Source organism: Dermacentor variabilis, chromosome 1, assembly GCF_050947875.1.
Source record: "Dermacentor variabilis isolate Ectoservices chromosome 1, ASM5094787v1, whole genome shotgun sequence".
In the NCBI taxonomy this organism is placed as follows: domain Eukaryota; kingdom Metazoa; phylum Arthropoda; class Arachnida; order Ixodida; family Ixodidae; genus Dermacentor; species Dermacentor variabilis.
In genome coordinates this window covers 211,914,907-211,940,182 of record NC_134568.1, presented here as the reverse complement: position 1 = coordinate 211,940,182, position 25,276 = coordinate 211,914,907, and the positions used below count along the sequence as shown (strand labels likewise).

At 43.1% G+C, this 25,276-nt stretch overlaps 1 protein-coding gene across 4 annotated transcripts in view; it reads right to left on the bottom strand.

The window, feature by feature from the left end:
* Positions 1–1,276: 1,276 nt before the first annotated feature.
* Positions 1,277–25,276, bottom strand: part of LOC142592456 (uncharacterized) — a 155,918-nt gene continuing 131,918 nt past the window's right edge. For all 4 annotated transcript variants that reach the window (XM_075704008.1, XM_075704006.1, XM_075704007.1 and 1 more), the window contains 2 exons: positions 24,714–24,877; positions 1,277–6,151 (listed from right to left, as the gene is read on the bottom strand). In XM_075704008.1, coding sequence (XP_075560123.1) covers positions 5,942–6,151; positions 24,714–24,877 — 374 coding nt within the window. In that variant the 3' untranslated portion in view covers positions 1,277–5,941. The remainder of the gene's footprint in view (positions 6,152–24,713; positions 24,878–25,276) is intronic.

Sequence of the window (25,276 nt, the reverse complement as noted above, 5' to 3'; positions counted from 1 at the left end):
GAAAAGACTGAAAAAGCTGAGCCCGTTATTTTGTATGCATATTTTCGTACTGATCCCTACTGTATGTATTTTTACTCTTGTACATTTGCCAATTTAGTGTGTGTTCCAATGTTTTCAGTATTTCTGTACGCTCGTCAAGGCTAAGCTGTTTCCACGCCACACTGTCATGTGGGGCATAATAGTGTTTTCTCAAGCTGCAGCATGCAGCTTTTAAACCCTTACTTCCGCTCTCATTCTGTAAGAAGAGAGATTATTATTATTATTAACAACATGCAGTGTCTTGCTATTGCAGTGCCTTTTTATTTGAGGCTCAAGCTGGTTGTTTAACGAAAAAAAAACATATCAGAGCAAATATTCACAAGAGCCATGTGTGTGCTGCATCCTAATGGAAAGAAGGTATTCACCCTGTGAGACCCATAGGCAATGTACGTACATCTTCCATAAGTGCTTGGATTTAAAGTGTACGTAAACAACCGGTCAGCAGTAGAGATAAGTAAGATACAATTAGTGTTTATGGGAAAAAAGCTGGGAAAAGATTGATATGGCCAGATCTGTTGCAGGCATAGGTAGTGGTACAAGGTAGGTATAGAAGTTTTGAGGAAGAGAAAAAAGATTAAGGAGATGTACACAATAATGCTAGAATGAAAAGCATGTATAGCATACCTGATTAACTCAAGCAGGCTAGGTGACTGTCATCGCCTTGTTTTAAAGGCGATGCCAATAAATCATTATCATCATCACATATACTCCGCGAAGTCGCCTTGCATTATATGTATTTGGAAGCATGCCTTGAATATAGCAACAAGTCATTTCCCTCCACTCAGTTTTGACCTTCGAAACATGGCAAGCTTGGCCGCTGTGTGAATAGCTCTGCGAGGAACTGCAAGCCTCTGGCATCAGCAGCAGCAAAGCAAACAACTCGTTTATCACACAGCAATTGGCAACAGACTTCACATGCTAATTTTTCACATAAAGGGACCTTGAACTACCCTTCGATCTTTAAGAGTAAACACATTTTGTAGACAGAGCATGAAAGTGCTAATGTCTCGGTCAAGTTTTGTAGTCCAAGTGCATGGAGCTAGAAAGTGACAGTGTAATAATAGCTCCCCCTTTCAAAACGAGGGTTCCTCCTCACCATTTTTTTTAACTGCCAGCAGGTGGGTAGTTGACCTCGCAAGGCTGCAGCTCATCACTATTACACCTGCTCAGGTTTCATACGAAAAAGTTTCAGGCACATTTAAGTCTTCACACAAAAAAATGCAGAAACTCGGCTAACTGAACAAAACAAATAATCAACCCAATAGGTTTATTTTCATACAAAGATTGCAATTTTCCAGCTCCACATTTAAGCAAGAACTGGCATGATACATCTTAACTGCTTTGAAACATGGAAGACAAACAAGGGATCTACAGCATGTCACTAATACATGTGGAGAGCTGCAGAACAGCATTATGAAAATGAAATTTGTTTATTGTACATGTATGTACACTCTTGTAAAGACTAGACCTATAAGCTCGGTCATTGGAAGATTCCTAGAAGCCATGTCAACATTTCATGACAGGACAGCACCTATTCACACTATTGTTAGTACAAGAGTACCATAATATTTGTGCTAGTACAGCTCCAACCACAAATACAATGCTATGTTGTCCTAGATAATGGTTTTTTTATACAACCTATATCTTTGAAGTGAGTTAACACAGACATCAATTTAGAATGTGTTAACCTGTATGTCATGTTTTTTTCATACACTACATTTCAGTCTAGTAAACTGCCATAACCACCCTCGCTGTGCTGTTTCTTGTATCCAGCACTAGTCAACAAAACAATGGGGGACTGATCTACTGAATCATGTAACAAAGCTTTTGTAGTTGCATACAAAATCAAAAGTTATTCTGCACTTGTGCCAATGCGCACATAACACAATGCACCACATAACAATATCAAGTTGCACCAAGAACTCATTGCTACTACATTCTCATCAATGTAATTTTCAAAACAGATTCTGTCTCCAGGTGACAAAACCCAACACAGCCAGAGCAAGGTCATTTAATCCATGGCCAACAGAAACAATGCATGCTATAAACACTTTGCAGCAAGCAGTTTGCACATTGGAAATCAGACGGCGACACCAGTTGCATGCACACCTCCTTCCATTTTCGGCCTTGTGCAGGGCTAAAATGTGTGGCAAGGGCAACTGGATGTGCAGCTTACCGTCTGCTGTGTCTGTGTGTGCGGGGGGGGGGGGGGGGGGGGGGGGCATTTGATAAGGAAATATAATGAGTTGAAAAAAAAGAAAAAGCTATGCTTGCCGTAACTGCATTGTAGAAAAAGGAGAATAAATATATACAGGCAGGCACTGTGAGAGAAAAGAAGTTGTAACGAGGAGTAGCCGAGTCTCGGTCTGGTTTTCTCGTGTAAGCCCACCAACATGCATTGATGGCCTTACCAAAGCACGGAGCTCATGCCTGAGCAAAGGCCATCGTCATTTGCTGCATAAAGATGGCTGCTTACTATAAATAGACAAGTTCATCCAGCAATGCAGGGCCAGGATTTCGTAGTAATGCCGTTTTCCTTCGCGTTTGTGAGTAGTCAAGCGAAGCTCCACCTGGTGTGGAGAGTCTCTTGACTACTCACTAACGCGAAAAGCGCCGAAAGGCATTAGCATCAAAAAAGGTGACCAAACAAAATGGTGGCCAAGGATTGCAGACATACAGAGAAATGACCAATTTTGGCTTCTGTATCACTATGCATCGTGAATATGACATCTCTATGTACAATAGAATTATGCATGGTACGCAGCCGAGCGCTACTCTTGCATCGCTTTCCGTGACTTTTGCACCATTTCTACACAGTTATGCGCATATGATCAGTGCAATATTATTACATATAGGAAATTTCTTCCCACCTTAAACACGTTGCAAGTGAAGAAACATTAGGGCAGCAACACTGTATTGATAGTATGGCTTATGCATGGCAGCGAGTAGTTCAACCTTTACAACTTGCCTTTCTGTACTGACCAAGAATACTCTTAAACCCACAATAGTTGCATTATTTGAAGACAGGTACAACTGCCTAGAAATAGAGATAGAGGGTGAAATGCATTTTACTAACTATAAAGGAACGAAGCACCTAAGGCTAGCTCCAGCAGATTCCAAAGCATGCTGCTTTCCTATTTAAACCCTGCTTAGCTCCCACTCCAACAGTCAATGAAGAATATATGCTGATCAAGTGTAGTTTAATTGATATAGCTGTGATGATGGCATCCAACAGCTGTCACTTGCTGATGTGCTCCAAGCTATATATCCATAGCATACGGCATATAAAGAGTTCTGAAATGAGTTTTGCAACTTCCTGCATGGTTAGCCATAGTATCAATACCAAGTAGATAAGAAGACGCAAGCATGCTCTGCCAAGCAGACCGAGGGAAATCGTGTATGTCAACAGATCACGAAATGCCTCCAAAAGGTAAAACACACATGCAGTGCAGCTAATGAGTTTTCATATCCAGGCAAGCCCAGAGTTGTTGAGTTTTATATAAATTGGTAAAAAGCCTTTTATCGGTGAAGAAACTAATTCATCATGCGCTGTGCACCTCGCAACTAATATCACTTGATAAAAAATGCAGAGATGGTGCCTCGCAATTGTTAACTGCATGTTCTGTACATCATTAGATTCACATACAGTTGGTCTAAGGGTCATCTATTTAGTAGTGCTTTTGAAAAGTATTACTCTTCCTCTGCCATACAACAGCTTCGTGACCAGCCTTTCCAAGCACAAGGCCGCTTATGTTAGCATGCCCATGTGATCAAATGTGGCAGCATCTATGCTGCAGTGCTGCAAAGCTTCTATAGAATTGCTAATTATTACTTAAAGGCCAGCTGCAACAAAAATTTTCCACAGTACCTTGTTTGTAATAGTGGTTGAAATTTGAAATATGGAAATTCAAAACTGAGAAGTTCCCAAAAATCAAGGTTCAAGTAAAGAAATAGGAAAGGGGAGGGGGACAACTACTGTTGCTCTACATACTTGTTATATTTTGCTCATTATAATGATAATAAATTTGAAGCAGTGAAACACATTCTGTAGGCATGTGAACGCATTTCTTCACATCACAGTGATGCTATCACTGCTCAAACTTTTGCTGGCAATACCAGCTCCCCTAGCAGGGAAATAAAAACTTTTGCAGCGGTGCAAGTTGCTCCATCTGTCTCAACTGGGGAGCCATGTTCTGCTGCAGTGTTCCAGTGTTCACATCATATCCACCTCATGCTGCACAACACTGAATACATAACAAATTGTAAAATATAAGCATTACACAAATGCTAGGTTGAACAAGAAACAAAGGTCAGACATAAAGCATAGCACAGTGAGTTCAACGCAGTGTTCTACTTTCTTTTCTTGTGTGTTGGTTTATGCTTTGCAATTTTAAATATCCAGTACAAAGTTGCCCGACGGCATGCATCATCAAACTAGTTCCACAATGTAATATGGCTAGTCAACGCAATTAGTGAGAGCACAACGTGTAAAAGGACACTGCAAAGCCAACCTCCAGTACAGATTTATCAAAATTGTTTGCAAAACACCATCAAAGCCTTTACTTCATAAGTATTGGCTTTGCTCTACTAAGAAACAAACAAAGAAGTAAAAAATGCAACAATGGTAAAATTAAAAATTAACAAAAAGACATCCATTATATGCTGTACTAGTTCCTTTCTGGCAGAGTGCTAGCTTAAAAGTCCACATTCCAGCAATGACTCAAGCCTACTGGACAGCTCAGTTGCACATGACAGACAGTTATAGCTGAGTCTTGCTTACGGTCTGCTCTGTTCACTTTTCACACACTTGGGCACTGCAGATAACTGCATTGATATAGAATTTTTCATGGAGGCCTCTCCCAGAAAAGCTAGCAATGCACTGTCAGCTTGGCTGCAAAATGACAAAGCCAAGTGGACGTACTACCACGCTCTCCTCAACTGTTTCGACAGCGGAACGAGGGCAGTGTTCTTCTACCTTACAATGCTGGCATGAGCATTGTACGCACATGCACTGGCATTCCCCCTGAACAGTTGTGGCAAGCTAAATGCTCAGCTGAACCTCTCTAATACATGTAAATATGAGCTGGCATGCAGTGCACTCTACCATGAAAACTAGCCTGTAGCATTTGTTAAAAAATTCTATCGCTGGCTATCTGAAATAAGCAACATTTAATAGTCAACAAAAAAGAGCAAAAGAATAAACAATAGCATTATTCTGATGAAACCCACGCAATGCTCTATTTAAAAATCTTTTTCATTGTTACTGCGGAGTAGGGCTTTTCCTTTCATGCATACTACACCACGTGAGAGCATACTACACCACGTCAGCACACTACACCACTATAGAGCAGCATCACAGTACAGTGCATCATTTTCCAAGCAACTGTTCAAACAATTAGCATACTAGACCTTCTGCTAGTTTGTATAGTAAAAAAGAATTGCTCAACTAGCAAATAAAAACAGAAATTGTTGGTCTGGCTGAACCAGAGGCTCATTTGAATTATCATGCACGAAATTGGCAATAGCATCCTCATTCAAAAAATCTGTAAAGTAAAAACAATGGGCTGCCTGACAGCTTAAAAGGAAAAAAAAATCTGCTTCACAGCACTCAGGGTCAAAGCCCACCATTCCAGTTCTACCACAAAAGAAAAATGTGTTAAAATGCGGCCCCATAGTACTCATAAAGCACACCATCACAACCTAATCACAGATTGAACTGAGCACATGGCACAACTTTGAGGCTTGCAGTACAGAAGCTACACATGGCGTCAACAAATACTGTTTGCATGAGCATCAAGCTTCTAACGATGATGATGCGGATGTGAAAGTTGAGTTTCCGCACTCTGGGCCTGTTTCAGTTCACATGCAGCAGTTCCAGGGTATAGGAGCCTTTGAAACAGCATTATCTGCTTCCTGTGAAGTGCACAGCACTGATCTTGAGGCCTGCAGCATCGTCGTCCATATCAGCTCCCTGTGACGAAAATCCCTCCCCACTCAGGTAGGCCATACTTCCATCTTCCTGTTGTTGTACTGTTAAATAGAACTGGTCTTGTTCAGAAGGTGTTGCCAGAAGTGATGATCCACTGTCATCTCCTGCTGTGGATGACGGAACCTGGACCCATTGCACATGCACATTGAACAATAAGAAGTGCTCAAAAATACACACTAGCGCTGAACTTTAATTAAAGGTGACTGCACATGTAACAAAGGTAAAAACACACAGAAACTGAATTGAACTCCAATGGCATGTCTTACCCCAGGCACACTTGACTTGGAATGCTTTTACAGACAGGGCGGCAATGGCAACAGGAGTAGCAACTAAGTTACCATAGCATAGCAGGGCTCTTTTTTTAGCATATTCCAGATTGCAAGACATCTGCCAATCAGGTCAGTCAACACGTGGCCCACATACTGCATTTATTCGTGTATAGCCTATCGCCTGTGCAGCAGCTGCAATTTGTACTCGTGCAAATATGATGCCATCCTATCATTTCTCTCCAAGTGCCGCTGCTACACCTCTTCCTGTGAGGACGGACTGCTAGGCGACAACTAACAATAACAAAAAACAAAATGATGGCACTGCAGCCTTCGCCTGACAGTGGCACTGAGGCTTAAAACCCAAGCAGTGCCTCTTTTTCAGCTATTCAAGCTTAAATATTATTTTCAGTGCAAGTGCTGCTGCTTCATTCAATATTTCTGCATGCTTTACATTACATATGTGAGATTAAAACATAACATGAAAATCTAAGCTGACGAGGTTCAACTAATATCAATAGCTTAGTTATTCTGCCTTTCTAAAGGAAGCATATTGCGAGTTTGTGTCCTCTTCTGTGGATTTGGTAAAAGGCAGCCATCTGGGCCAGAGCCCTTGCGACAACATCATTTACCCACTGGAACCACGTTAGAAACGTTTGATTTTCATGAAAGAGCAAGATAGCACAAGCAACAGCTATCTTTGTTTTTGAACACTTTTTCAGTCAGCATCCCTTCTATAATTCATCAAACGGACCATGCGGCAAATTGATCACAGGCAAATTGATCTGGTTAGTTGTTATGAAACCATGGCTTTGTGTTTCATTGTTCCTATATCCCCGTTAATTCTGCGCTACTTGCCACTACTCGAGAGTCACAATTCAATGAAAACAAGAGGAAGTTAGTGCCTATTGTTAAAACTGTTCTTGTTTTTTTTTTCAAGGACATCAAGAGTGCCCCTTCATAGCCATAAGGACAGTGGACTGTTAAACACCATTTCCAAGGGTAATGAAGGAAACTTCTGAGCACTTTTGCTTATGTGTGCCGATGACTAGAGTAGTGAAGTCTTCAAAGGGGCCCTGAACCACCCCTCGGGCTTGGTGAAAAAACCCAGTCCGCGGACAGCACATGCTGCTGTGAACATCTCAGCCAAATTTTGGAGTCATGCGCTGCGTGTGGATCTCGCAAGCAGAGCGCGAAGTTGCCTTTCTTTCAAACACTCTCTTTTCAACAGAAGTCTGCTTCTTGCTCTTTTCTGGATGCTTTATTTCGTAATATAGCAGATTCCCATACACGGCTGCCATTGGCCAATAGCTGACATCAATCAAGAAGGGTGTTTGGATCAGAGCGCTTCTTCCTACTGTTACCGTGTAATTTACTGACGCAGTTTATTAAACAATCTGGAGTAAGCGGAAATCTGCATTCGAATTTCGATAATAATTATGTGCTTCCGGAAGAAGCTGACTGTTGTCTGCTCACGCTCGGCTGCAGCCATCCGCATAAGCATTAAACTTTGGCCACCCTGCTTATCAGTGTTGTAGCCACCTGGTCTCGCTAATTAAGACTAGTTTTGAATAGTCAACAAGCCTCAAACAAGGAGAAATTTAAGGTCAGCCCACATGCACACTTGCCAGTGTGAGCTCACTCCTGGCTGCTTCTGGTCAGACACCTTCACATACTTCGCTTCGTAATTAGCTATTGATAGTGCTTCAAAATGCGCAAGTTGGATGTGGCGACTATCCGTTGGTCAAGCTGGTGCAGGACAAAGCCAGTTCATAGTACAGCCATACAGGAGCATATGAGTGTGAGCATGCACTCAAGCCCTGTGGTGCACACAAAGCAAACACTGCAGTTGCATGTAGCTGCAGTCTGCTATGTAGCATAGATACTGAGGCTGTCACGGTGTGCCGTGACAAATTCGCTGGATGAGTACACTACGGCTTGCCAAGGACAACCGCATTTGGCCATCGTAGACGCCAAAATTGGCAACACTAGCGCCTACGTGAACATCCAAAATCAAACTTGAACTGCACGCAACGGTGATGTTCAGTAGGTGGAGCATTGTGGGCACACCCCACTCCGCTGAAGCTTTTGCAGTGCAAATCATTGAAGGACCGGAAGCATCACAAATGGTATGTGTGATTGCCATTAACTCTGCTTCTGCTAAATGCATTGGGGAACTTCTTGGGGAAAAGTATTTCTGACACGGTATGAATTAACTTCAAGTGCATTTCTCGACTTCGATAAAAAGTGGTCCAGGGCCCCTTTAACAACCATCTTAGGAGCTGTCCTAGCAATACCTTTATCCGAGTCCAACAATACAAAACCAGTACTTGTAGCTGGGCTTGTTAATGCCTATTCAGAAAATATAAAGGAGTGCAACCTGGGACACCGACAACGAAAGAGGCGCTCGTACCATCCTCTTTCTTTGTCCGTGTTTCACGTTGCGCTCTTCTATATTTACTGAATACAGAACCAAACTGTATAAATTTCTGCTAACCTCATTAGGGAACACCTTGCCTCAAAGGTCAATGATGCACGCTGTTTTCTGGTATTGGTGGACAAAACAACCACTATTTTGGATCACACAACTGACTATTTGTGTTAGGTATCTAAATAAGGAACAGAAAGCACTGAGGTACTTTCTCTAGGTTTTGTTCCCATGCAAGTCAAAAGTGGCAGAGGCTTTTACAGAAAAAAAATGTTTAATGTGTTTTTTTTTGTTTTAATATACTGAATCAACAAGGAGAACCCTTGTTGTCAAGGATATGATGATGTCAGCTCAAGCCGGTGGAGTGAATGGAGTACAAGCTGCCGTCTGCAAAAAATGCACGTCCACGCTCTACATGCACTGCGCCAGTCAGTTGCTCAACTTACTGCTTTTCACTACCTGCTCTGTTGAGGATTATAAAAACTACCACTTTGGAACGGGAAAAACAGAAGAACAGCCATCTTTTTCAGAAAATCAGCTATGCACCCAGACACTTTGAAAGACATTATCGACTTGATATGCCTGCAGCCAAAAAGTAATTTGCTCCTCGGTTTGTGCGAAATGCACTAAGTAGAGAGGCACGATGCTCTCCTGTTTTACGGATTTTTTTGGAGTCGTCATTGTTGCACTAAGAAAGTCAAAGGGAATCTGGAGGGTTAAAGGGACACTAAAGGTAAATATTAAGTCAAGCTAAAGTGATGGATTAGTGCTCTAGAATCTCTAAGGCGTCAATATTATCACGAACAGAGCCTTAATAACCGAGAAATTGAGATAAATTCAGGACATGATTAGAGACTCCCCCGTGACATTCAAGTACTTGCCCGGTGACGAAAGCACTCCTCAGTTAAATTATGTCACTAATACTCAACCACTGATTGCACAAAAAATCCTTGCATTGTATTATAAGACGAAATAAAAAGCAACTTGTCCAGTTATATTTCCTTTTTAGAAAAAATAACTGATTAAAATTACTCTTGACAACGACACAGGCAGTCGAAAGGTTTCCTTTTCGCTCGACTCCAAGGCTGCCCACGCTTTCCCGTTTCAGTAATCATTGCTGGCTCGTGAAACTCGCACAAACTCTAGCAGAGAATTCAACTTCAATGTGATGTAGCGGGATTCCCGAACGATCTATGCCACTTGACCAAAAAGCAGATGCAGCAGCGAATCCATGGCTCCGACTTGACTCAGTACCCCCGTCTGTTGGGCACCATTTTACTCACCAACAGCAGCAAAGGGAGGTGATGGCGTATGCAACGTCACCACTCCTCCGGTTGGGTGGCGAAGATCTGGATGTCTTAAAAGGTATTCGCACCCTTCAGATGCAATATTCTCATAAACTAAGTCTTTCCTTGGCACGAAACAAGCGTTGCGAGGTTTCTGGCATGGTATTTAAACAGTCCACGTCGACTTAGTATTTGCCTTTAGTGTCCCCTTAAGCTCAAGTAAACAACTGATTGCATACGTTGCTATCACCAACATTTCATGTAAACTTGCATACGACATTGCAACGACATTGACATGGTCCAGGAGGCAATATAAAATACTGCTCTGAAGTCCACCACTACAATTTTACTGAAGCCAAACATCTGGACAGAAAACTTCATGTAGTAATTTTGAATTGATGAGTTGGCACTTGCAAACGGCACAAACCAAACACTGTGGCTTTTAACCCTCAAAATTACTACTGAAAAAGTAAAACATGTTATTTAAAATACAATAATTTTATTCAAAATATTGCATTCAGTTTTTCATGGTCCTGACTGCAGTGTATGAATTTTGGACCAATTTAGTCGAAGCGCAGTTGCACCAGACTTCACTTAGTACAAAGTGTGACACAATAGGAAAGTAGCAGGAAATACAGATATGACCACACAGTACAGCATGATGATGATGATGATATGTGGTGTTTTATGGCGCAAGGGCCAGTCATGGCCAAAGAGTGCCAAGCAATGTTTTAATGTAGTCAGTGATGCAAATAATGACCAATGGCATCGTGGCTGGCTATAACAATGTAACCTGGCTGTATAGGGGCCTAAAAACAGTGGTAAAACAAATATGTATCTATTAAAATTGTCACAATGACTTTTCAGATGTTCTATTAATTTAAAAGATATGCTCTGGTGCAATGAGGTAATAAAATATATAAATGCCAATAGCACTATTGCCTCAATGAGGCCCTTAAATGCAAGGGCCTGTAGGCACATGCTCTACCAAATGCTACTATTGCAGCAACAGCCTCTGGCAAGATGCTGTGCTACAAATCTCTTCGGTCTATAACTTGCAATGAATTAACATCTTGCAGAAAGTTAAAAACTGATTTTCTGCAAAAAAATGGGTCAGCACTAAGCAACATTGATATGAAAAGGAATATTTTGTTGGCAGGCTAGAGGGAAGTGTTTTTTCCTTTCAGGTTCCATTTCTCTGCACTCCAGCAAGACATGGAGGATGGTTAGTATCTCGCCACATCTACAGCATATGGGAGGTTCACTACCGGTCAAGAGGTAAGAGTGCGTGCCATACGTATGACGTATCCTAAAGCGGCAGAAAAAGACCTCGATTCGCCGTATTTTTGTTGTCGGTGGAAATTTCCTAATTGGGGCTCAATCAAATGGAGTTTATTGGGGGATTCGATGTCCCACTTCTGTTGCCAATTCCTTCTAAGTTTTTTTGCGCAAAAATGGCTTTAAGTCTGAGGCAGGTATACCTACACAACAGTTACCAGCTTTCATTGCAATGGATGTGGCAATTTCATCTGCAAGCATGTTGCCCTTAATGCCTCTGTGCCCAGGTACCCAACATACTATGACGTGCTGATTAGATGTAGATGCTGTGCACAGGAACGAATATAGCTCATTGAGTACAGGAGTGTTGCGTTTTTGAAGTGACATTAGAGATTTTATGACACTAAGAGAGTCTGTGAATATAATAGATTTTGCAATTTTTTTTTTTAATATGTTTAACAGCTGTCAGTACAGCATATGCCTCAGCAGTGAATATGCTTGTTTCCGGGTGCAGGACGTTAGATTCTGAAAATGATGGGCCGACAGCTGCATACGAAACACCGGCATGCGACTTTGAGGCATCTGTGTAAAATTCTTGACAAGAGTACTTCAACTGAAGTTCAAGAAAGTGCATTTCAATGTGTACCTGGGGAGTGTTCTTAGTTATTTCAACGAACGAAGAATCACACTCAACGAGCTGCCATTGCCACAGCGGACATAGCATGACAGGAGCCATTAGAGGATTTTCAAAAAGTGGAACATCAATTTCTTTACTCAGTTTTCGTACATGCAGTGAGAAGGGTTCTCTAACTGCCGGTCGATTATTAAATAAAGTCGCAGATGTCATGTTGTTTACACTTGGGTAAGAACGATGTTCACAGTTTGCATTTACCTTAAGAAAGTCCATAAAACTTGAGTACGACCTCGCTCACAGGTATGTGCTGCCCCTTAAGTCCAACTTCAGGATTTGCTATGAGACCTCTTTTTTGCGTGAAAAGAAGACAGGTGCTCTTGCGTATGTTGAGCGTAAAGCCATTTTCATCGGCCCACTTAGAGACGCCTTCTTTAGACAAAGCTGTACTTGTCGCTCACAGATAGTGAGATTACATGACTTAAATCCAATCTGAACGTCATCAACATATACTGAATAAAATATACTATGCGGTATTGATGAGCGCAAGGAATTCATTTTTATGATAAAAAGTGTGCAGCTAAGCATGCCACCCTGCGGTACCCCAGTTTCCTGTAGAAATGGTCTTGAAAGAACATTACCAATTCTAACACGGAATGTGCGATTTGATAAATAGCTTTCGATTACATTAAGCATTTTTCCGCGGGTGCCCATTTCCGATAAGTCACGTAGAATTCCATACCGCCACGTGGTATGGTAAGCCTTTTCCATGTCTAAGAACACAGAAAGAAAGAACGGTTTGTGTATGAAAGCATCACGAATATATGGTTAAATGCGAACGAGGTGGTCTGTAGTTGATCGGCCTTCCCTAAAACCACACTGGTATGGGTCAAAGAGCTTGTTTGATTCAAGGAAGTGTAAAAGTTTGTGATTCATTTTTTCAAAGAGTTTACATAAACAGCTTGTGAGTGCTATGGGCTGGTAGCTTGCCATAGAGGATGCATCTTTACCTTGTTTCAAGACAGGGACTACAATCGCCTCTTTCCATGCCAATGGAATGTTGAAAATAGACAACAGAGCCATCTGCGTGACAGGGTGAAGATGTTTTACCATTATGTACGATTCTGTCAGCTCCTGGTGCCAATTTCGCACAGCTGTTCAAGGAAGCTCTGAACTCGGCAATGCTAAAAGGATGGTTGTACGGTTCAGTTCGGCTACCTTTACGGTTCGGTGCCTTACTTTCAGCTATCTGTTTATGTTTCAGGAATGACTGTGAGTAGTTCGCAGAGCTAGAAAGTTGCTCTAAGTGTTGTCTCAGAGTGTTCGCATGGTCTTGAAGGCTGTAGCCTTCTCGACTAATTAATTTTCTTAGCCTGTCCCAGACTTTTGCTTCTTGCGTATAGGAATTTATGCTTGCGACGTATTTTCCCCAGCTTTCTCTCTTAGTGATATGACAGGTTTATTTGCCTTTGAATTTCACGTGCTTAAAGTTGATGAGGTTTTCTGCCGTTAGAGACTGATGTAGTAAACGCCAGGCTTTGTTTTGCTCCTTACATGCATTCTTGCAATGATCATTCCACCACGGCACGTGCCTTTTTGTAGTCCACTTCGTTTGTGGAATGCACTCTATTGCAGCGTCAATTATAAAAGCGGTAAAATAAGCAATAGCATCGTTCACACTAAAATCTTTAAAAGCGTTTTGCTGCATCTGGGTGATTTCCTAAATTTTTTCCAATCTGCAGATGCAACTTTCCATTGAGGGAGGTGTGGGAGGAATTCATTTCGTTCTACAGTTTTGAGGCAGACGGGAAAATGATCACTCCCATATAGGTTTTTAACCACCTCCCATTCTAGGCATGGTACAAGTGTGGCAGAGCAGATAGCTAAATCTATCGCAGAGTATGTGCCATGTGCTGTGCTATAGAATGTCGGCTCCTTTTTATTTAATAAGCATGCATTTTAAGAAACAAGAAAATGTTCTATTAGGTGGCCTCTGATATCGCATCAAGAGTCTCTCCAGAGAGTATGGTGCGCGTTGAAATCCCCAACGAGTACGTAGTGCTCAGGCAGCTCATCGATTAGTCTAAGAAATTCTGTTCTTTGGAGTCGATAGTGGGGTGGTATGTATACAGAAGAGATTGTAACGAGTTTTCCTAACAGTAAAGCTCAAACCGCAACTGCCTCAAGAGGCGTTCAGAGTTCCAAGGCCTGACATGCTACACGCTTATCAACTATAATCACGACATCACCGGACGAAGCGAAAGCATCGTCATGGTCTTTGTGGAAAATGTTAAATTGTGGTAGAAAGCCTGTCCGTGTAAGTTTTAAATGGGTCTCTTGGACACACAGCACCTTTGGATTATATTTATGCAGGAGTTCCTTGACATCATCGAGGTTATGTAGGAGTCCCCTGACATTTTATTGTAATATTTGTGTCTCCATAGTAAGGAGAGTGTGTATGCTGCGTGTTTAGAGAGGAAAGTTGATTTAGGTTACAGGACCTTTTCCGGACCCCGTAATGCGGAGTTTGTCTTTCTTGCCGCAGACTTGAGACTGACGGCGGTCCTTCGGCGCTTGCTGCGCCGTCTGGCTTGGAGTAGTGTCCATTGCCTCTTGAGAGGCACTGGACGTCCACTCTTGCGAGCGGCGTGTTTGTCGTCAAGGCCTCACCTGCACAGATGAAACCTTCGTGCCTACCAACCCTGAGGTCGATGGGCCCTCTTTCAGTGACAGCGAAGCAGCGCTGGCTGCTATCGCTGAGGGGGCTGGTGGCACAACCGCGGCCACACTCTTGGTGGGCCGAGCAGATGCCGGAGTCTGCTGCGGCGTTGCCCCCTTACGCGCCGCACCAACATAGCCTGCTGTATGAATGAATGAAACACGTTTCTGTGCTTCTTGAAATGATATGTTCTCTTTAACTAACAGTGTAATAATATCCTTTTCTTTTTTCCACGTCGGACATGATCGGGAATATGTGGAGTGATCACCATCGCAGTTCACACAGTGAGGCGTGCCAGTGCAGTTGTCGGAAACATGCTCTTGACCACATTTTGCGCCAAGTGAGATGGCCTCGCCAGCTTTGTGAGCCATGGCCAAATCTTTGACACTTGAAACATCTACGTGGATTTGGAATGTATGGCCTTACTTGTGTTTTTGTGTATCCTGTATCGAGAGATTCTGGCAGTAAACTTGTAGCAAAGGTGAGAATGAGGTGTTTTGTAGGAATTTCTTTGTTGTCACGCTTGATCGTTATTCTTTGTACTTTGACAACATCCTGTTCCTACCATCCTTTGAGTAGTTCTTCTTCACTCAGATTCAAAAGATCAGCATCTGATACCACACTTCTGGATGTGTTCATAGAGCGATGTTGTGTCACTGTGATTTCGACACCACCAAAAGAATGAATATTTGGAATATTTTCATGTTGGAGCTGGTCACGCACTTCAAGCAGTAGGTCGCCGCTAGCCATTTTAGTGATATTGTATCCAGGACATAGCACGTCGGCGAGAACTTTCGCAACGGTGAATGTTGAAAGGGTTCTTACTGTTTATCGGGGCACTGACTATGTATGACGTGGTAGCGCGGGAAGGATTCCTTGCATTGGGCAAAAAAATTGAAAAGTTGCTTCGGTGCACCCTCTTTTTGAAAGAGGGCGATCAGGAAGTCGGGGAAAGGTGCTTAAAGCCATCAATAACTTATATTTTGGCAGGCATGCCAGCCACCCCCCACCGAGCCCAAGAAGGGGACGCTGCGAGACCCGAAGCAAACACAGACGCCAGCTGTGCATAGCTACTATAACTTAATATAATAGATCCAAGGTTGGATGAACTACACCAGGTTAACCCTTGCTGTCTGGAGAATTGCAAGTAAATGAAGTGAGAAGACAGGCGAGGTAGAAAGTAAGAGAAAAAGACTGGAAAAGGCAACTACCTATTACGGTGACACGCGACACACGGTTAGGCGTGCACGGTTACACGCGAGAGGATCCAACCCTCGTGTGCTCGGGTACATGGTGTTGCAACATGGCAAACGCCTGCTGACGGCAGACGCTCCTGCGGGGAGACAGTGCAACATACGCAGTGACCCTTTGTGCTTTTTTATATCATCCTGGAGAGGCAGAGGATGCTGCAATGGTCACTCCACCACACAGTGGCAGCACTAAAGACCTAACTGTATCAAGTATGGATAACCAACAAGTGAGGCAGCTGTTAACAGGTGTCAGCAGAATTTTGCCACTATCATCTATGGCTTTGTTTCTATATGGGTTTAATAACCTCCCATGCTGTTGGAGTGTACATCCTGCATTACTATCAGTGATAATAAACGAGAAGAAAGGGGGTTAACCGAGGGGCCCAATTTTTATTAGTCATATCATAGAAGCCAGCAAACACGGAGACCAAGGACAACATAGGGGAAATTACTTGTGCTTAATAAGTGAAATAAAGAAACGATAAACTAACAGAAATGAAAGTGGATGAAAAAACAACTTGCTGCAGGTGGGGAACGATCCCACAATCTTCGCATTTCGCATGCGCTGCTCTACCAATTGAGCTACCATGGCGCTGTTTCCCCATCGCCTTTCTTAGGTATTTATGTTTCCTAGTAGAACCCTGGGAGCGTTAGCCAGTGCCACCGCTCGCAGACCTTGGTGGAGGATGTGGAACATCCTTTCTGGTGCAGGCATCAAGAGAATGTGATCTTTTTGGGTGAAGGCAACGGTCAATAAACCCACACATGCTACCTGAAAGCATCAATGTTGCCGGATTCGTGGGTTGTGGGAACGTCCTGGTTGGGGACCTGCCTCTGTTAAGAGCAAGTTTACAAGCATCTGTGTTCAATTTAGGCAGCTTATGCAACTCTGGAGCAGATAGTGGGCACAGTATGGTTCTCTATGACTGTCTTCTTGATGCCTGTTACAAATGCAGTGACATTAAACATATAAAAGCTGGACCATCTTCCCGAGGCTCGCCACTCCTCACATCATAAAATGTGATTTTACATTCCTTCAGTATCAGCCGCAAGACCCTCACACCCTTACTGGCACCCCCACACAGAGAGAGATAGAAACCAGAACACCTCCTTTGTTGGTCATGCTCACACATGTCCCCCTCCTTTCTGCATTCCATGAGCTGTGCCATTCTAACTCTTCCTCTCTTCCCCCATTTTTTATGTGTGTGAGCGCAATAAATGCATGCTTGTTTTTAATGTATTCTCCCCCAACAGGAATTTTGCTGCCTTCCTTTTTTTTTGTTCATAAATGTACATACAGATGCTTAACAGGCTTATGTATTCTCTCCAATTTTACAGATACTACTTTGAACTTATTCAGAGTTCTGATATTGTCCAGCTTGAAAATTTTAGCCATAGGCATTGCCCACGAACGAAAATGTATAAATTGAACACAGATGCTTGTAAATTCACTCTTGATAAACAATGATCCTGGACAGAAATGTTGAACGGAATGTTTGTATTTGTATGTGCACCTGCACTTCTAAAGACTTATTAAGCACCTGCTCCAAAGAAGGATTAATTCGTTCATTATATAACATAGATGAAAAGTAGCATGCTTCCAATAATGGCAATCAGAAGTAAGATGAAACCTGCAGAATTATCGACATGGATTTAAAATTTCTATACATTTAGCTTCCATCGTCGTCTATCTCGGATAGCTTTTCACTGCTGTCTATGAAACACAATATGTCGCCACCCTCCTTGCAGTTTACTGCGTTTGATAGTCTGCATTTCTCGACTCTATTTATTAGAATTGCAAATAGTTTTGTGACCAATGCCTAGATTAACCACTACTCCAATTCGTCCAATGACGCATGTAGGACTGTTGCAGCTAGCTTAGCATGTACAATCTTTTGAATAAAACATTTGTAAATAAGGGGGCCCTGAACCACATTTTATCTAAGAGGAGAAATGCATTTCAAGTTAAAATATGCTGTTTCAGAAATACTTTGCCGCAAAAAGTACTTCAATGCATTCAGCAGAACTGGAGTTATTGGCAATCAAACACGGCCTTAGTGGGGCATGCCCACAACGCTCCGCCCTTCTAAATGTCACAGTGACACGCAGTTCAAATTTTCTTTTTGAATGTTAATGTAGACATGGCCACTACTTCCGATTTTAGTGCCTATGACGCACCAAACGTAAGCCAAACACGGTTGTCCTCAGCGAGTCTCAGTGCACTTAGCCAATGAACTCATCGCAGTACCCCGCAGTGGCCACGAGTATCTATGCTACGTAGCATACCGCTAGCTACATGCAAATGTAGTGTGTATGTGCAGTATTCGCTTTGTGCATGACAGGGCTTGAGTGTGCGCTCACGCTCATATGCTACAATCTGACCATGTTACATGGTGCCGCCCAGCTTTCTCCTTTACCACCTTGACCAACAGATAGTAACCACATCCAACTTACAGATTTTTGAAGCGCTATCTGTTAGTCTGCCAAGGCCAGGAGTTAGTATGCCAGGAGCGGCCTGGAGTGAGCATACGATGACAAGCGTGCGTGTGGTCTGACCTTAAGTTTCGCATGGTTCGAGGCTAGTTGAGCGTTCAAAATTAGTCGATGTTAGCGAGACTTGCCAGCTACCACACTGACAGCAGGGTGGCCAAAGATTAAATGCTATGCGGGCGGCTGTGGCTGAGCGTGAGCAGACACTAGTCAGCTTCTACCGGAAGTACTTAATTATAAGAAATTTGAAAGCATATTTTCACTTACTTCAGCCTGTTTATTCAACGTCGTCAATTAATATAGACAGTAACAGCAGGAAGCGCACCAATCCAAACAGTTTTTGACTGATGTGCTATTGACCAATAGCAGCTGCGTATGGGAATCTGCTTTATTATGAAATAAACCATCCAGAAGAGAATGAGGAGCAGGCTTCTGTTGTAAAGAGAGCATTTGAGAGAAAGGAGACTTCATGCTTTGCTTGCGAGCTCCACGTGCCGCATACGACAGCAAAATTTGGCTGAGATGTCCACAGCGACCTATGCTATTGGCGGAATATGGTTTTTTCCTCAAGCCCAAGAGGTGGCTCAGGATCCCTTTAAAGCATGAAAGCATCATGTTGTCATCGTCAGCCTAATGAAAACTTGTCTTGCTGCCATTTTCACCTCAACATCTGCTCAAAACTGGTGTTTTCGATGCATTCACTGTTCCGTAGGATCGCCAAAAAGACAAGACACTACTGCTATAAGAGTGATGGCTGGGGTTACCATTGGGGCCAGCAGGCACATGCACGCTGACCAGTGAGGTTCAAATTATTTGGCGAGGGTCAATTTCATGATCAAAACCAGAAACATTTTGACCCATAAAAATGCATGGGTGCTAGCTGGGACCTTTGGTTCGGATCAAATTAGCTGAAAAAACTAATTAACTAGAATCGAATTAACCGAAGTCTATTCTACCCTATAGACTCATGTGAGTGCCGCACCCCCAACTTGGCAGCCCAAAATTTGGGAAAAAAGAAAGAAGTCCAATGGAGAAGCAATTGCAGTTGGTGCCCCGATGCCGTGCGCACGCATCAGCAAATTTTCGTTCACTGCATATTTCTGCGTGTCGCTACTAGGTGGTGAGAGCTGTGCCTTGACCTCTGATGCATTGGTATGTCCAGCGATCCGGGTGCGCACAAGTGGCCGGCTACGGCGGCGCCACATTGAACAAAAGGTTTTGGTCCCGTGTAAAGGTCACACCTCGTCAGAATTGATAAAAAACAAGTGTGGCCCTTACACGAGTCTATACGGTATAGTTATATTTGCCAACTACATCACAATGGACAACTTGTTGGCAACTGACTCACTGGCGATCAGGGGCGTAGCCGGGGGGGGAGGGGGGGAAGCTTACGGGGCTTCACCCCCCCCCCCCCCCGAATTTTTTTTTTGTGCTGTCATACGCCGCCGACCAAAACAACTGCGGGCGCTGGAAATCATGCTAGATTTTGTCTAGAATGTCCTTTTCACGCTCGAAAAGTCATTCTAGCGTGAAAATTGCGAAAATGGGCTGGATTTCGCGGCATTGCCCATGCATCAGGAGTCACATATCATAACGCAAGGAGCCCCCCCCCCCCCCCCCCCCCCCCCCCCTTAAACACAAAGGTTCAAGTGCCTTTTGATTGCGAGCGGGCTCGTCGCGGCATCTCACGGAGGCCGTGGAATCTACGGAGTGCTTGGATTTCAATTGTGAAACTTTATGGGTATAAAGTTCTGATAACCTATTGATGTGAAAGTTGCATTGACATTTACAAAGTCGTGCTTTAGATTTTCAATTCTGGAACTTTGTGGGTTTGATGCTGTTATGAACATTTGACGCCAAAGCTGCACTGGCTTTTTTAAAGTCGTACATCGGACCATACAAACGGACACACCAAATCAACACACTGTCACACAAGTTCACAAAGCACGCAGCCAGTTCCGATGAGACGAAGCGTTGTGGTGGTTCATTTGTGCCGTCATGTCACAGAAAAGAATATCAACAATTTTTCCCCCTGCGTCAAAGCATCATGTTAAGACACTAAAGCCAGCAAAAGTAACTAAGTTCTTATTTGTTTTTCTACATGGACCTTTATTCGTGAGGACACATTGAGCCTCTTTTCCTTCTCTCTCTTTTTTTTTGTTCTAGCTACCCGCGAGCTGCCGATCCAGCCAGAGCGCATGCGTTTTCCTCATGCTGCATCGACCACTGCGCGATGCACTTCGATGGTGCATTCGTTTTTCTCTGGCCGACTGGATTTCCCCTGGCAGAGTATTGGACGCTTTCTGGCTAGCAGACGAGAAAAAGAAACAATGTATAGTCACTCGCCGCCAGCACTGCGGGGACTTGACAGATCGCAACGCGTTCGCTTGAGTGCAACCTTGCACAGTCGCTCGCCGCCAGCTCTGCGGGGACTTGACGGATTGCAACGCGTTCGCTTGAGTGCAACCTCTCCGAAAAATTTTGTCTCACCGTTGTAGGATACCGAGCAGTATGCGTATGGTTCTCTGTGGACCAAGTGTCTCACGTTTTCTTTGAAATTCCTTTAGTAGCCACACTAGGTGCTCAAATTAGGCATTTGATTGTAGCCAACATGCTTTCTTTCGCGTTATTTCATTTCAGCGCCCCCCGCCCCACAAAAGAAGAAAAACGACATTGCTGCAGCGCAGCGAATTGTCGCATGGTGAAAGTTCGATTTTGTTGCTTCTTTGTGGAAGCTAATGGGCCACGGGATGCTCCAGTTGCCGGAAACTCTTATATTATTGTGATAGCAGCCATGTGGAGACTCCAGGCACATTCCTGCCGTCGCCGTCATGTTCCGTATAAATAACGTTCAAGGGCGACAACATCGTGACCGTGCGTCGCCTGCTGTATGTGTGAGTGAAAGCAAAGGGGGTGGGGGTAGCATGGGTGAGCCGATAATGGTGGCTCAGTCTTGTGTGCGCAAGGGAGAAAAGTGGGGAGGAAGCGCTGCCTTCCGTCGCGCGCGTGATACATTGGGGGAATGGAGGGAAGGGGGGGGGGCTTAGATCTGTGAATCTGTGGTTGCGCAACATGTCTTTTTTGCCTTGTTTGACGCATAATATACCGTGACTCTTTCTTAAGTACGTAGATTTATTGGAGACTTATATGTATATTTAAATATTTTGTTGCAAGGTTTTGTGTATATGCGCAGTGAACTTTGTTTCCAGTGACACTTTTTTGCCCTTTATCAAACTGTATCTTCACATTTGTATATTCCATTCTATCTTCGCATTTCTAATGTACGAGGGCGAGTCAAATGAAAGTGAGCCAACCCACCACATGCAATAATGGTTCGGCTCATTATTTGCGAGGCATGCACATAGCACATAGGCATCTCATTTACAAAAGTGACATGCAGGGGTGAGGATATGTGTTCTTTAATGCTCTCCTACACTGGGTTAAACATGGTTGTGTGACAAAATGGACACTCCAAAAGTTGAACAGCGTGGTGTGGTGGGGTCTTTGACAGATGACGATTTTCCCAAAAAGAAATTAGTCGCCGTATGGCTGCCGTGTACATTGCACTTCATTGGCCCCTGTGAAGCGTTGGAGCAAACGGTTCAAAGAAGGACGTGGAAGTTGCAAAGACGATCCATGGCCGGGCCAAAGCCACCGTGCAATCACCCCCAATACAATTGCAAAGGCTGATTAGACAAGAACAGAGGATAAGCATCGATGAATTGACAGGGAATGTGAACATAAGTCACGCTTCGGGTCACACCATAATTCATGAACATCTCGGCTATCGGCTCTCGTGTGCGCAATGGATGCCCAAGATTTCGAACCATCGCCAGAAGACAGAGAAGTTCGGCGCTGCCTTGACTCATCTAATCCAGTATTACGATGAGGGTGACGACTTTTTGTCTGCGAATGTGAGCGGGGACGAATCATGGTGCCGTTACTACTAGCCTGAAATACTACGGCAAAGCTTACACTGGAAATATTTGAATTCACCACCGCCAAGGAAAGCAAAGGTGGTCATTTCTGCCGGAAAGTCGTCGACTTTTTTCGATCGTCAGGGCCATTAAAAAAAAAAAATTAAATTATGGGGTTTTACGTGCCAGAACCACTTTCTGATTATGAGGCACGCCATAGTGGAGGACTCCGGAAATTTCGACCACCTGGGGTTCTTTAACATGCACCTAAATCTAAGCAAACGGGTGTTTTCGCATTTCACCCCCATTGAAATGCGGCCGCGGTGGCATCAGAGGCCATTATTGATCAAATTTGCTAAACCTGGAGAGACTATAAATTGTTTCCGATATTGTGAAACGTCAGATCAGCTGCGTGTCGCAATCAACAACAAACGACGTGGAAATTTGAGCAATGGGATCATCTTGCTCCCCGACATTGCCTGACCCCACATCGCTGATGTGGTTAATACAAAACTGGCAAAGTTCAAGTGGGAAACGCTTCAACATCCGCCATACAGCCCAGACCTGTTGCCTTGGGACTTCCACATTTGGGAGCATTTGAAAAAAAAAAAACTGCTCAAGGGAACCAGATTAGTGTCGGACGATGACGTCAAAGAGACAATTACAGATCTTTTGAAGCAACCCAAGGAGTTTTATGAGATGGGAATTACGCGACTCGTTAGTCAGTGGGACAACTGTCGAAATGCTCATGGAAACTATTTTAAATAAAGTACCCCGTTGGTCATATATTCGCATTGGCTCACTTTCATTTGACTCGCCCTCGTATATTTTGCAGAACTCCTGCTTTGTATATGTGCTCTCTGTTTAGACTATAATTTTGGTGCAATTACTCGCAATACACGACCGGTGACAGCTGTTCCTACGCAATACATTCTAACAAAGGACAGCGTCATTGAGATTTTCCCCTGGTCGTTGCATATGTACAAAAATGTAAACAAGGTTATTCAATGACAGAGAAAGAGAGAGATGCAAATCAGAGAAAGGCAAGGAGGCTAACAAAGTTTTATTAAAATATTTGTCCTCAACTTGTTCATTTCATTGCCTTTACATTTTTCATATCAGCTGCATGCGCTGCTTTGCCGGTTTCAAAGTGATATAGTTCTAAAGTTTGTGCGGCTTAGTTCTGAAGTTCGTGCTTTACTTATTAAATATACAGGAAACATGGAAGCATTGATATCAGTTATTTCGGGCACAATTTTGAGACATAGGAGTACATTCTTTTATGAAAAAGTACATAATTTACTTGTCTTGGCAGTGCGTATCGTTCAAGAATTCATTTGCAGCATCTTTGGCAATGGCAACGCAGTTAATATTAATGTTTAATGTATTTGATCCCTCGACTATTTCTATATGGAGGAGGCCGAGCTACAAAGTGAGCTCCCCTCCCGAACGAAATTTCTGGCTACGCCACTGCTGGCGATGAAGTAGGAAAAATATTTGAGAATAAAAAGCATGTCCATTTGAATAAAGACGAACAGGCCTCAATGTTTTATAAAAATTTTGTACAAGTTTTCCCAACATGTTTTGAGACCTTATGTTTCACTAGATGATGAAGCAGTTTTCATGCAGATTTTATGCAAAATACAAACAGAAATAACACATTTGTTCACTAAAGTAAAGCATGCTGATGCACAAAAGACTTGCATATTGTTTTCTTGGTTGATTCGATAATTTGACGTTTGGAAAAATTAGGATAGTTCTTCCTATTCTGTGAAATCCAAATTATAGAGGTTTTTCTATTCTGTGCAAGCATTGATGAAATATATATCCATGTAGGTCAAGTTGCTTTCATTCATTATCTTTTTAGTAGCTGCAGCAAGGCCCAACGATAGAAAAATAAGAAATCTCATTGTTTGTTTGGTGGTGGTGGAACTACAGTATCTACGTTGGTGGGGGACAATGGCACTGCTCCAATATAAAAGACCAGCACGATGACATGCTGCGGGAAGGAACATCACAGCATCACTATGCCACCATGGCTTTCAGTTTACTAGGAGTGACAATAACAGTGACAAACATGTGTTTGTGAATGATTAGTTATACAAGCACCACTAAAAAAATGCTGGCTGGAAAAAAATTCACGAAGCAATTCACTTGAATACAATCGGGCATTTCATAATAGGCTTCACAGGCCATCTTATTGACTAAAATTAGGATTTCATAGTAGCATATGGCATAAATCACACCCCGACATAGTCCACCGAGATGAGGCACGAGTTCCACTGCTTAACCACTGAACATAAACCTGCACAGCACACAGACACAACTGACTGAACGTCTAGTGTATCCCACAGTCCTTAAATGTGCATTGTACACTTCATGAACTTCACAACACTTCACTATATATATATATTTTATACCTGTATAGTGATTGTCTGTGTGCCATCACCAGTTGAGTATGTAGTTACACCAGGAGGCAGGTTGGCCGATCCCCCTTCCTGCTGTAGGGCACTTAAACAGCTATAGATGAGTTGAGCTGCATTTAAGTTGCCTGGTAGAATACCTTCCAGCTGCTGCAGGGTGCCTGCAGGCCAACAAATATTAATAGGTGAGGTGCATGAACAAAACAGATCCCTTCACTTCACTGAACCTGGCACAATCCAAATCAATTTTAATGTTGAATTTAGTGTATGTCCAAAAATACAGTAAAACCTCGTTAAACGAAGTTGAAGGGGGGGTCGTAATTACTTCGTTATAAACACTAGTTCGTTATAGCCACTATCCATTTCTATTCACAATTAGCAAGCAGGAGAGGATGTACTCACCACCAAATCTCACAGCAGCTCGCCACGTGAAAAAGAAAACAGCCGTCGCATGGGAGGGGTGGGGGGGGGCGGCAGCGGCAAGCGAAAAAGAAAAAAAAAAAGACAGTAAGGAATTGATACTTCACTTTCGCCAAACAGCTCATCACTGATCGATCAAC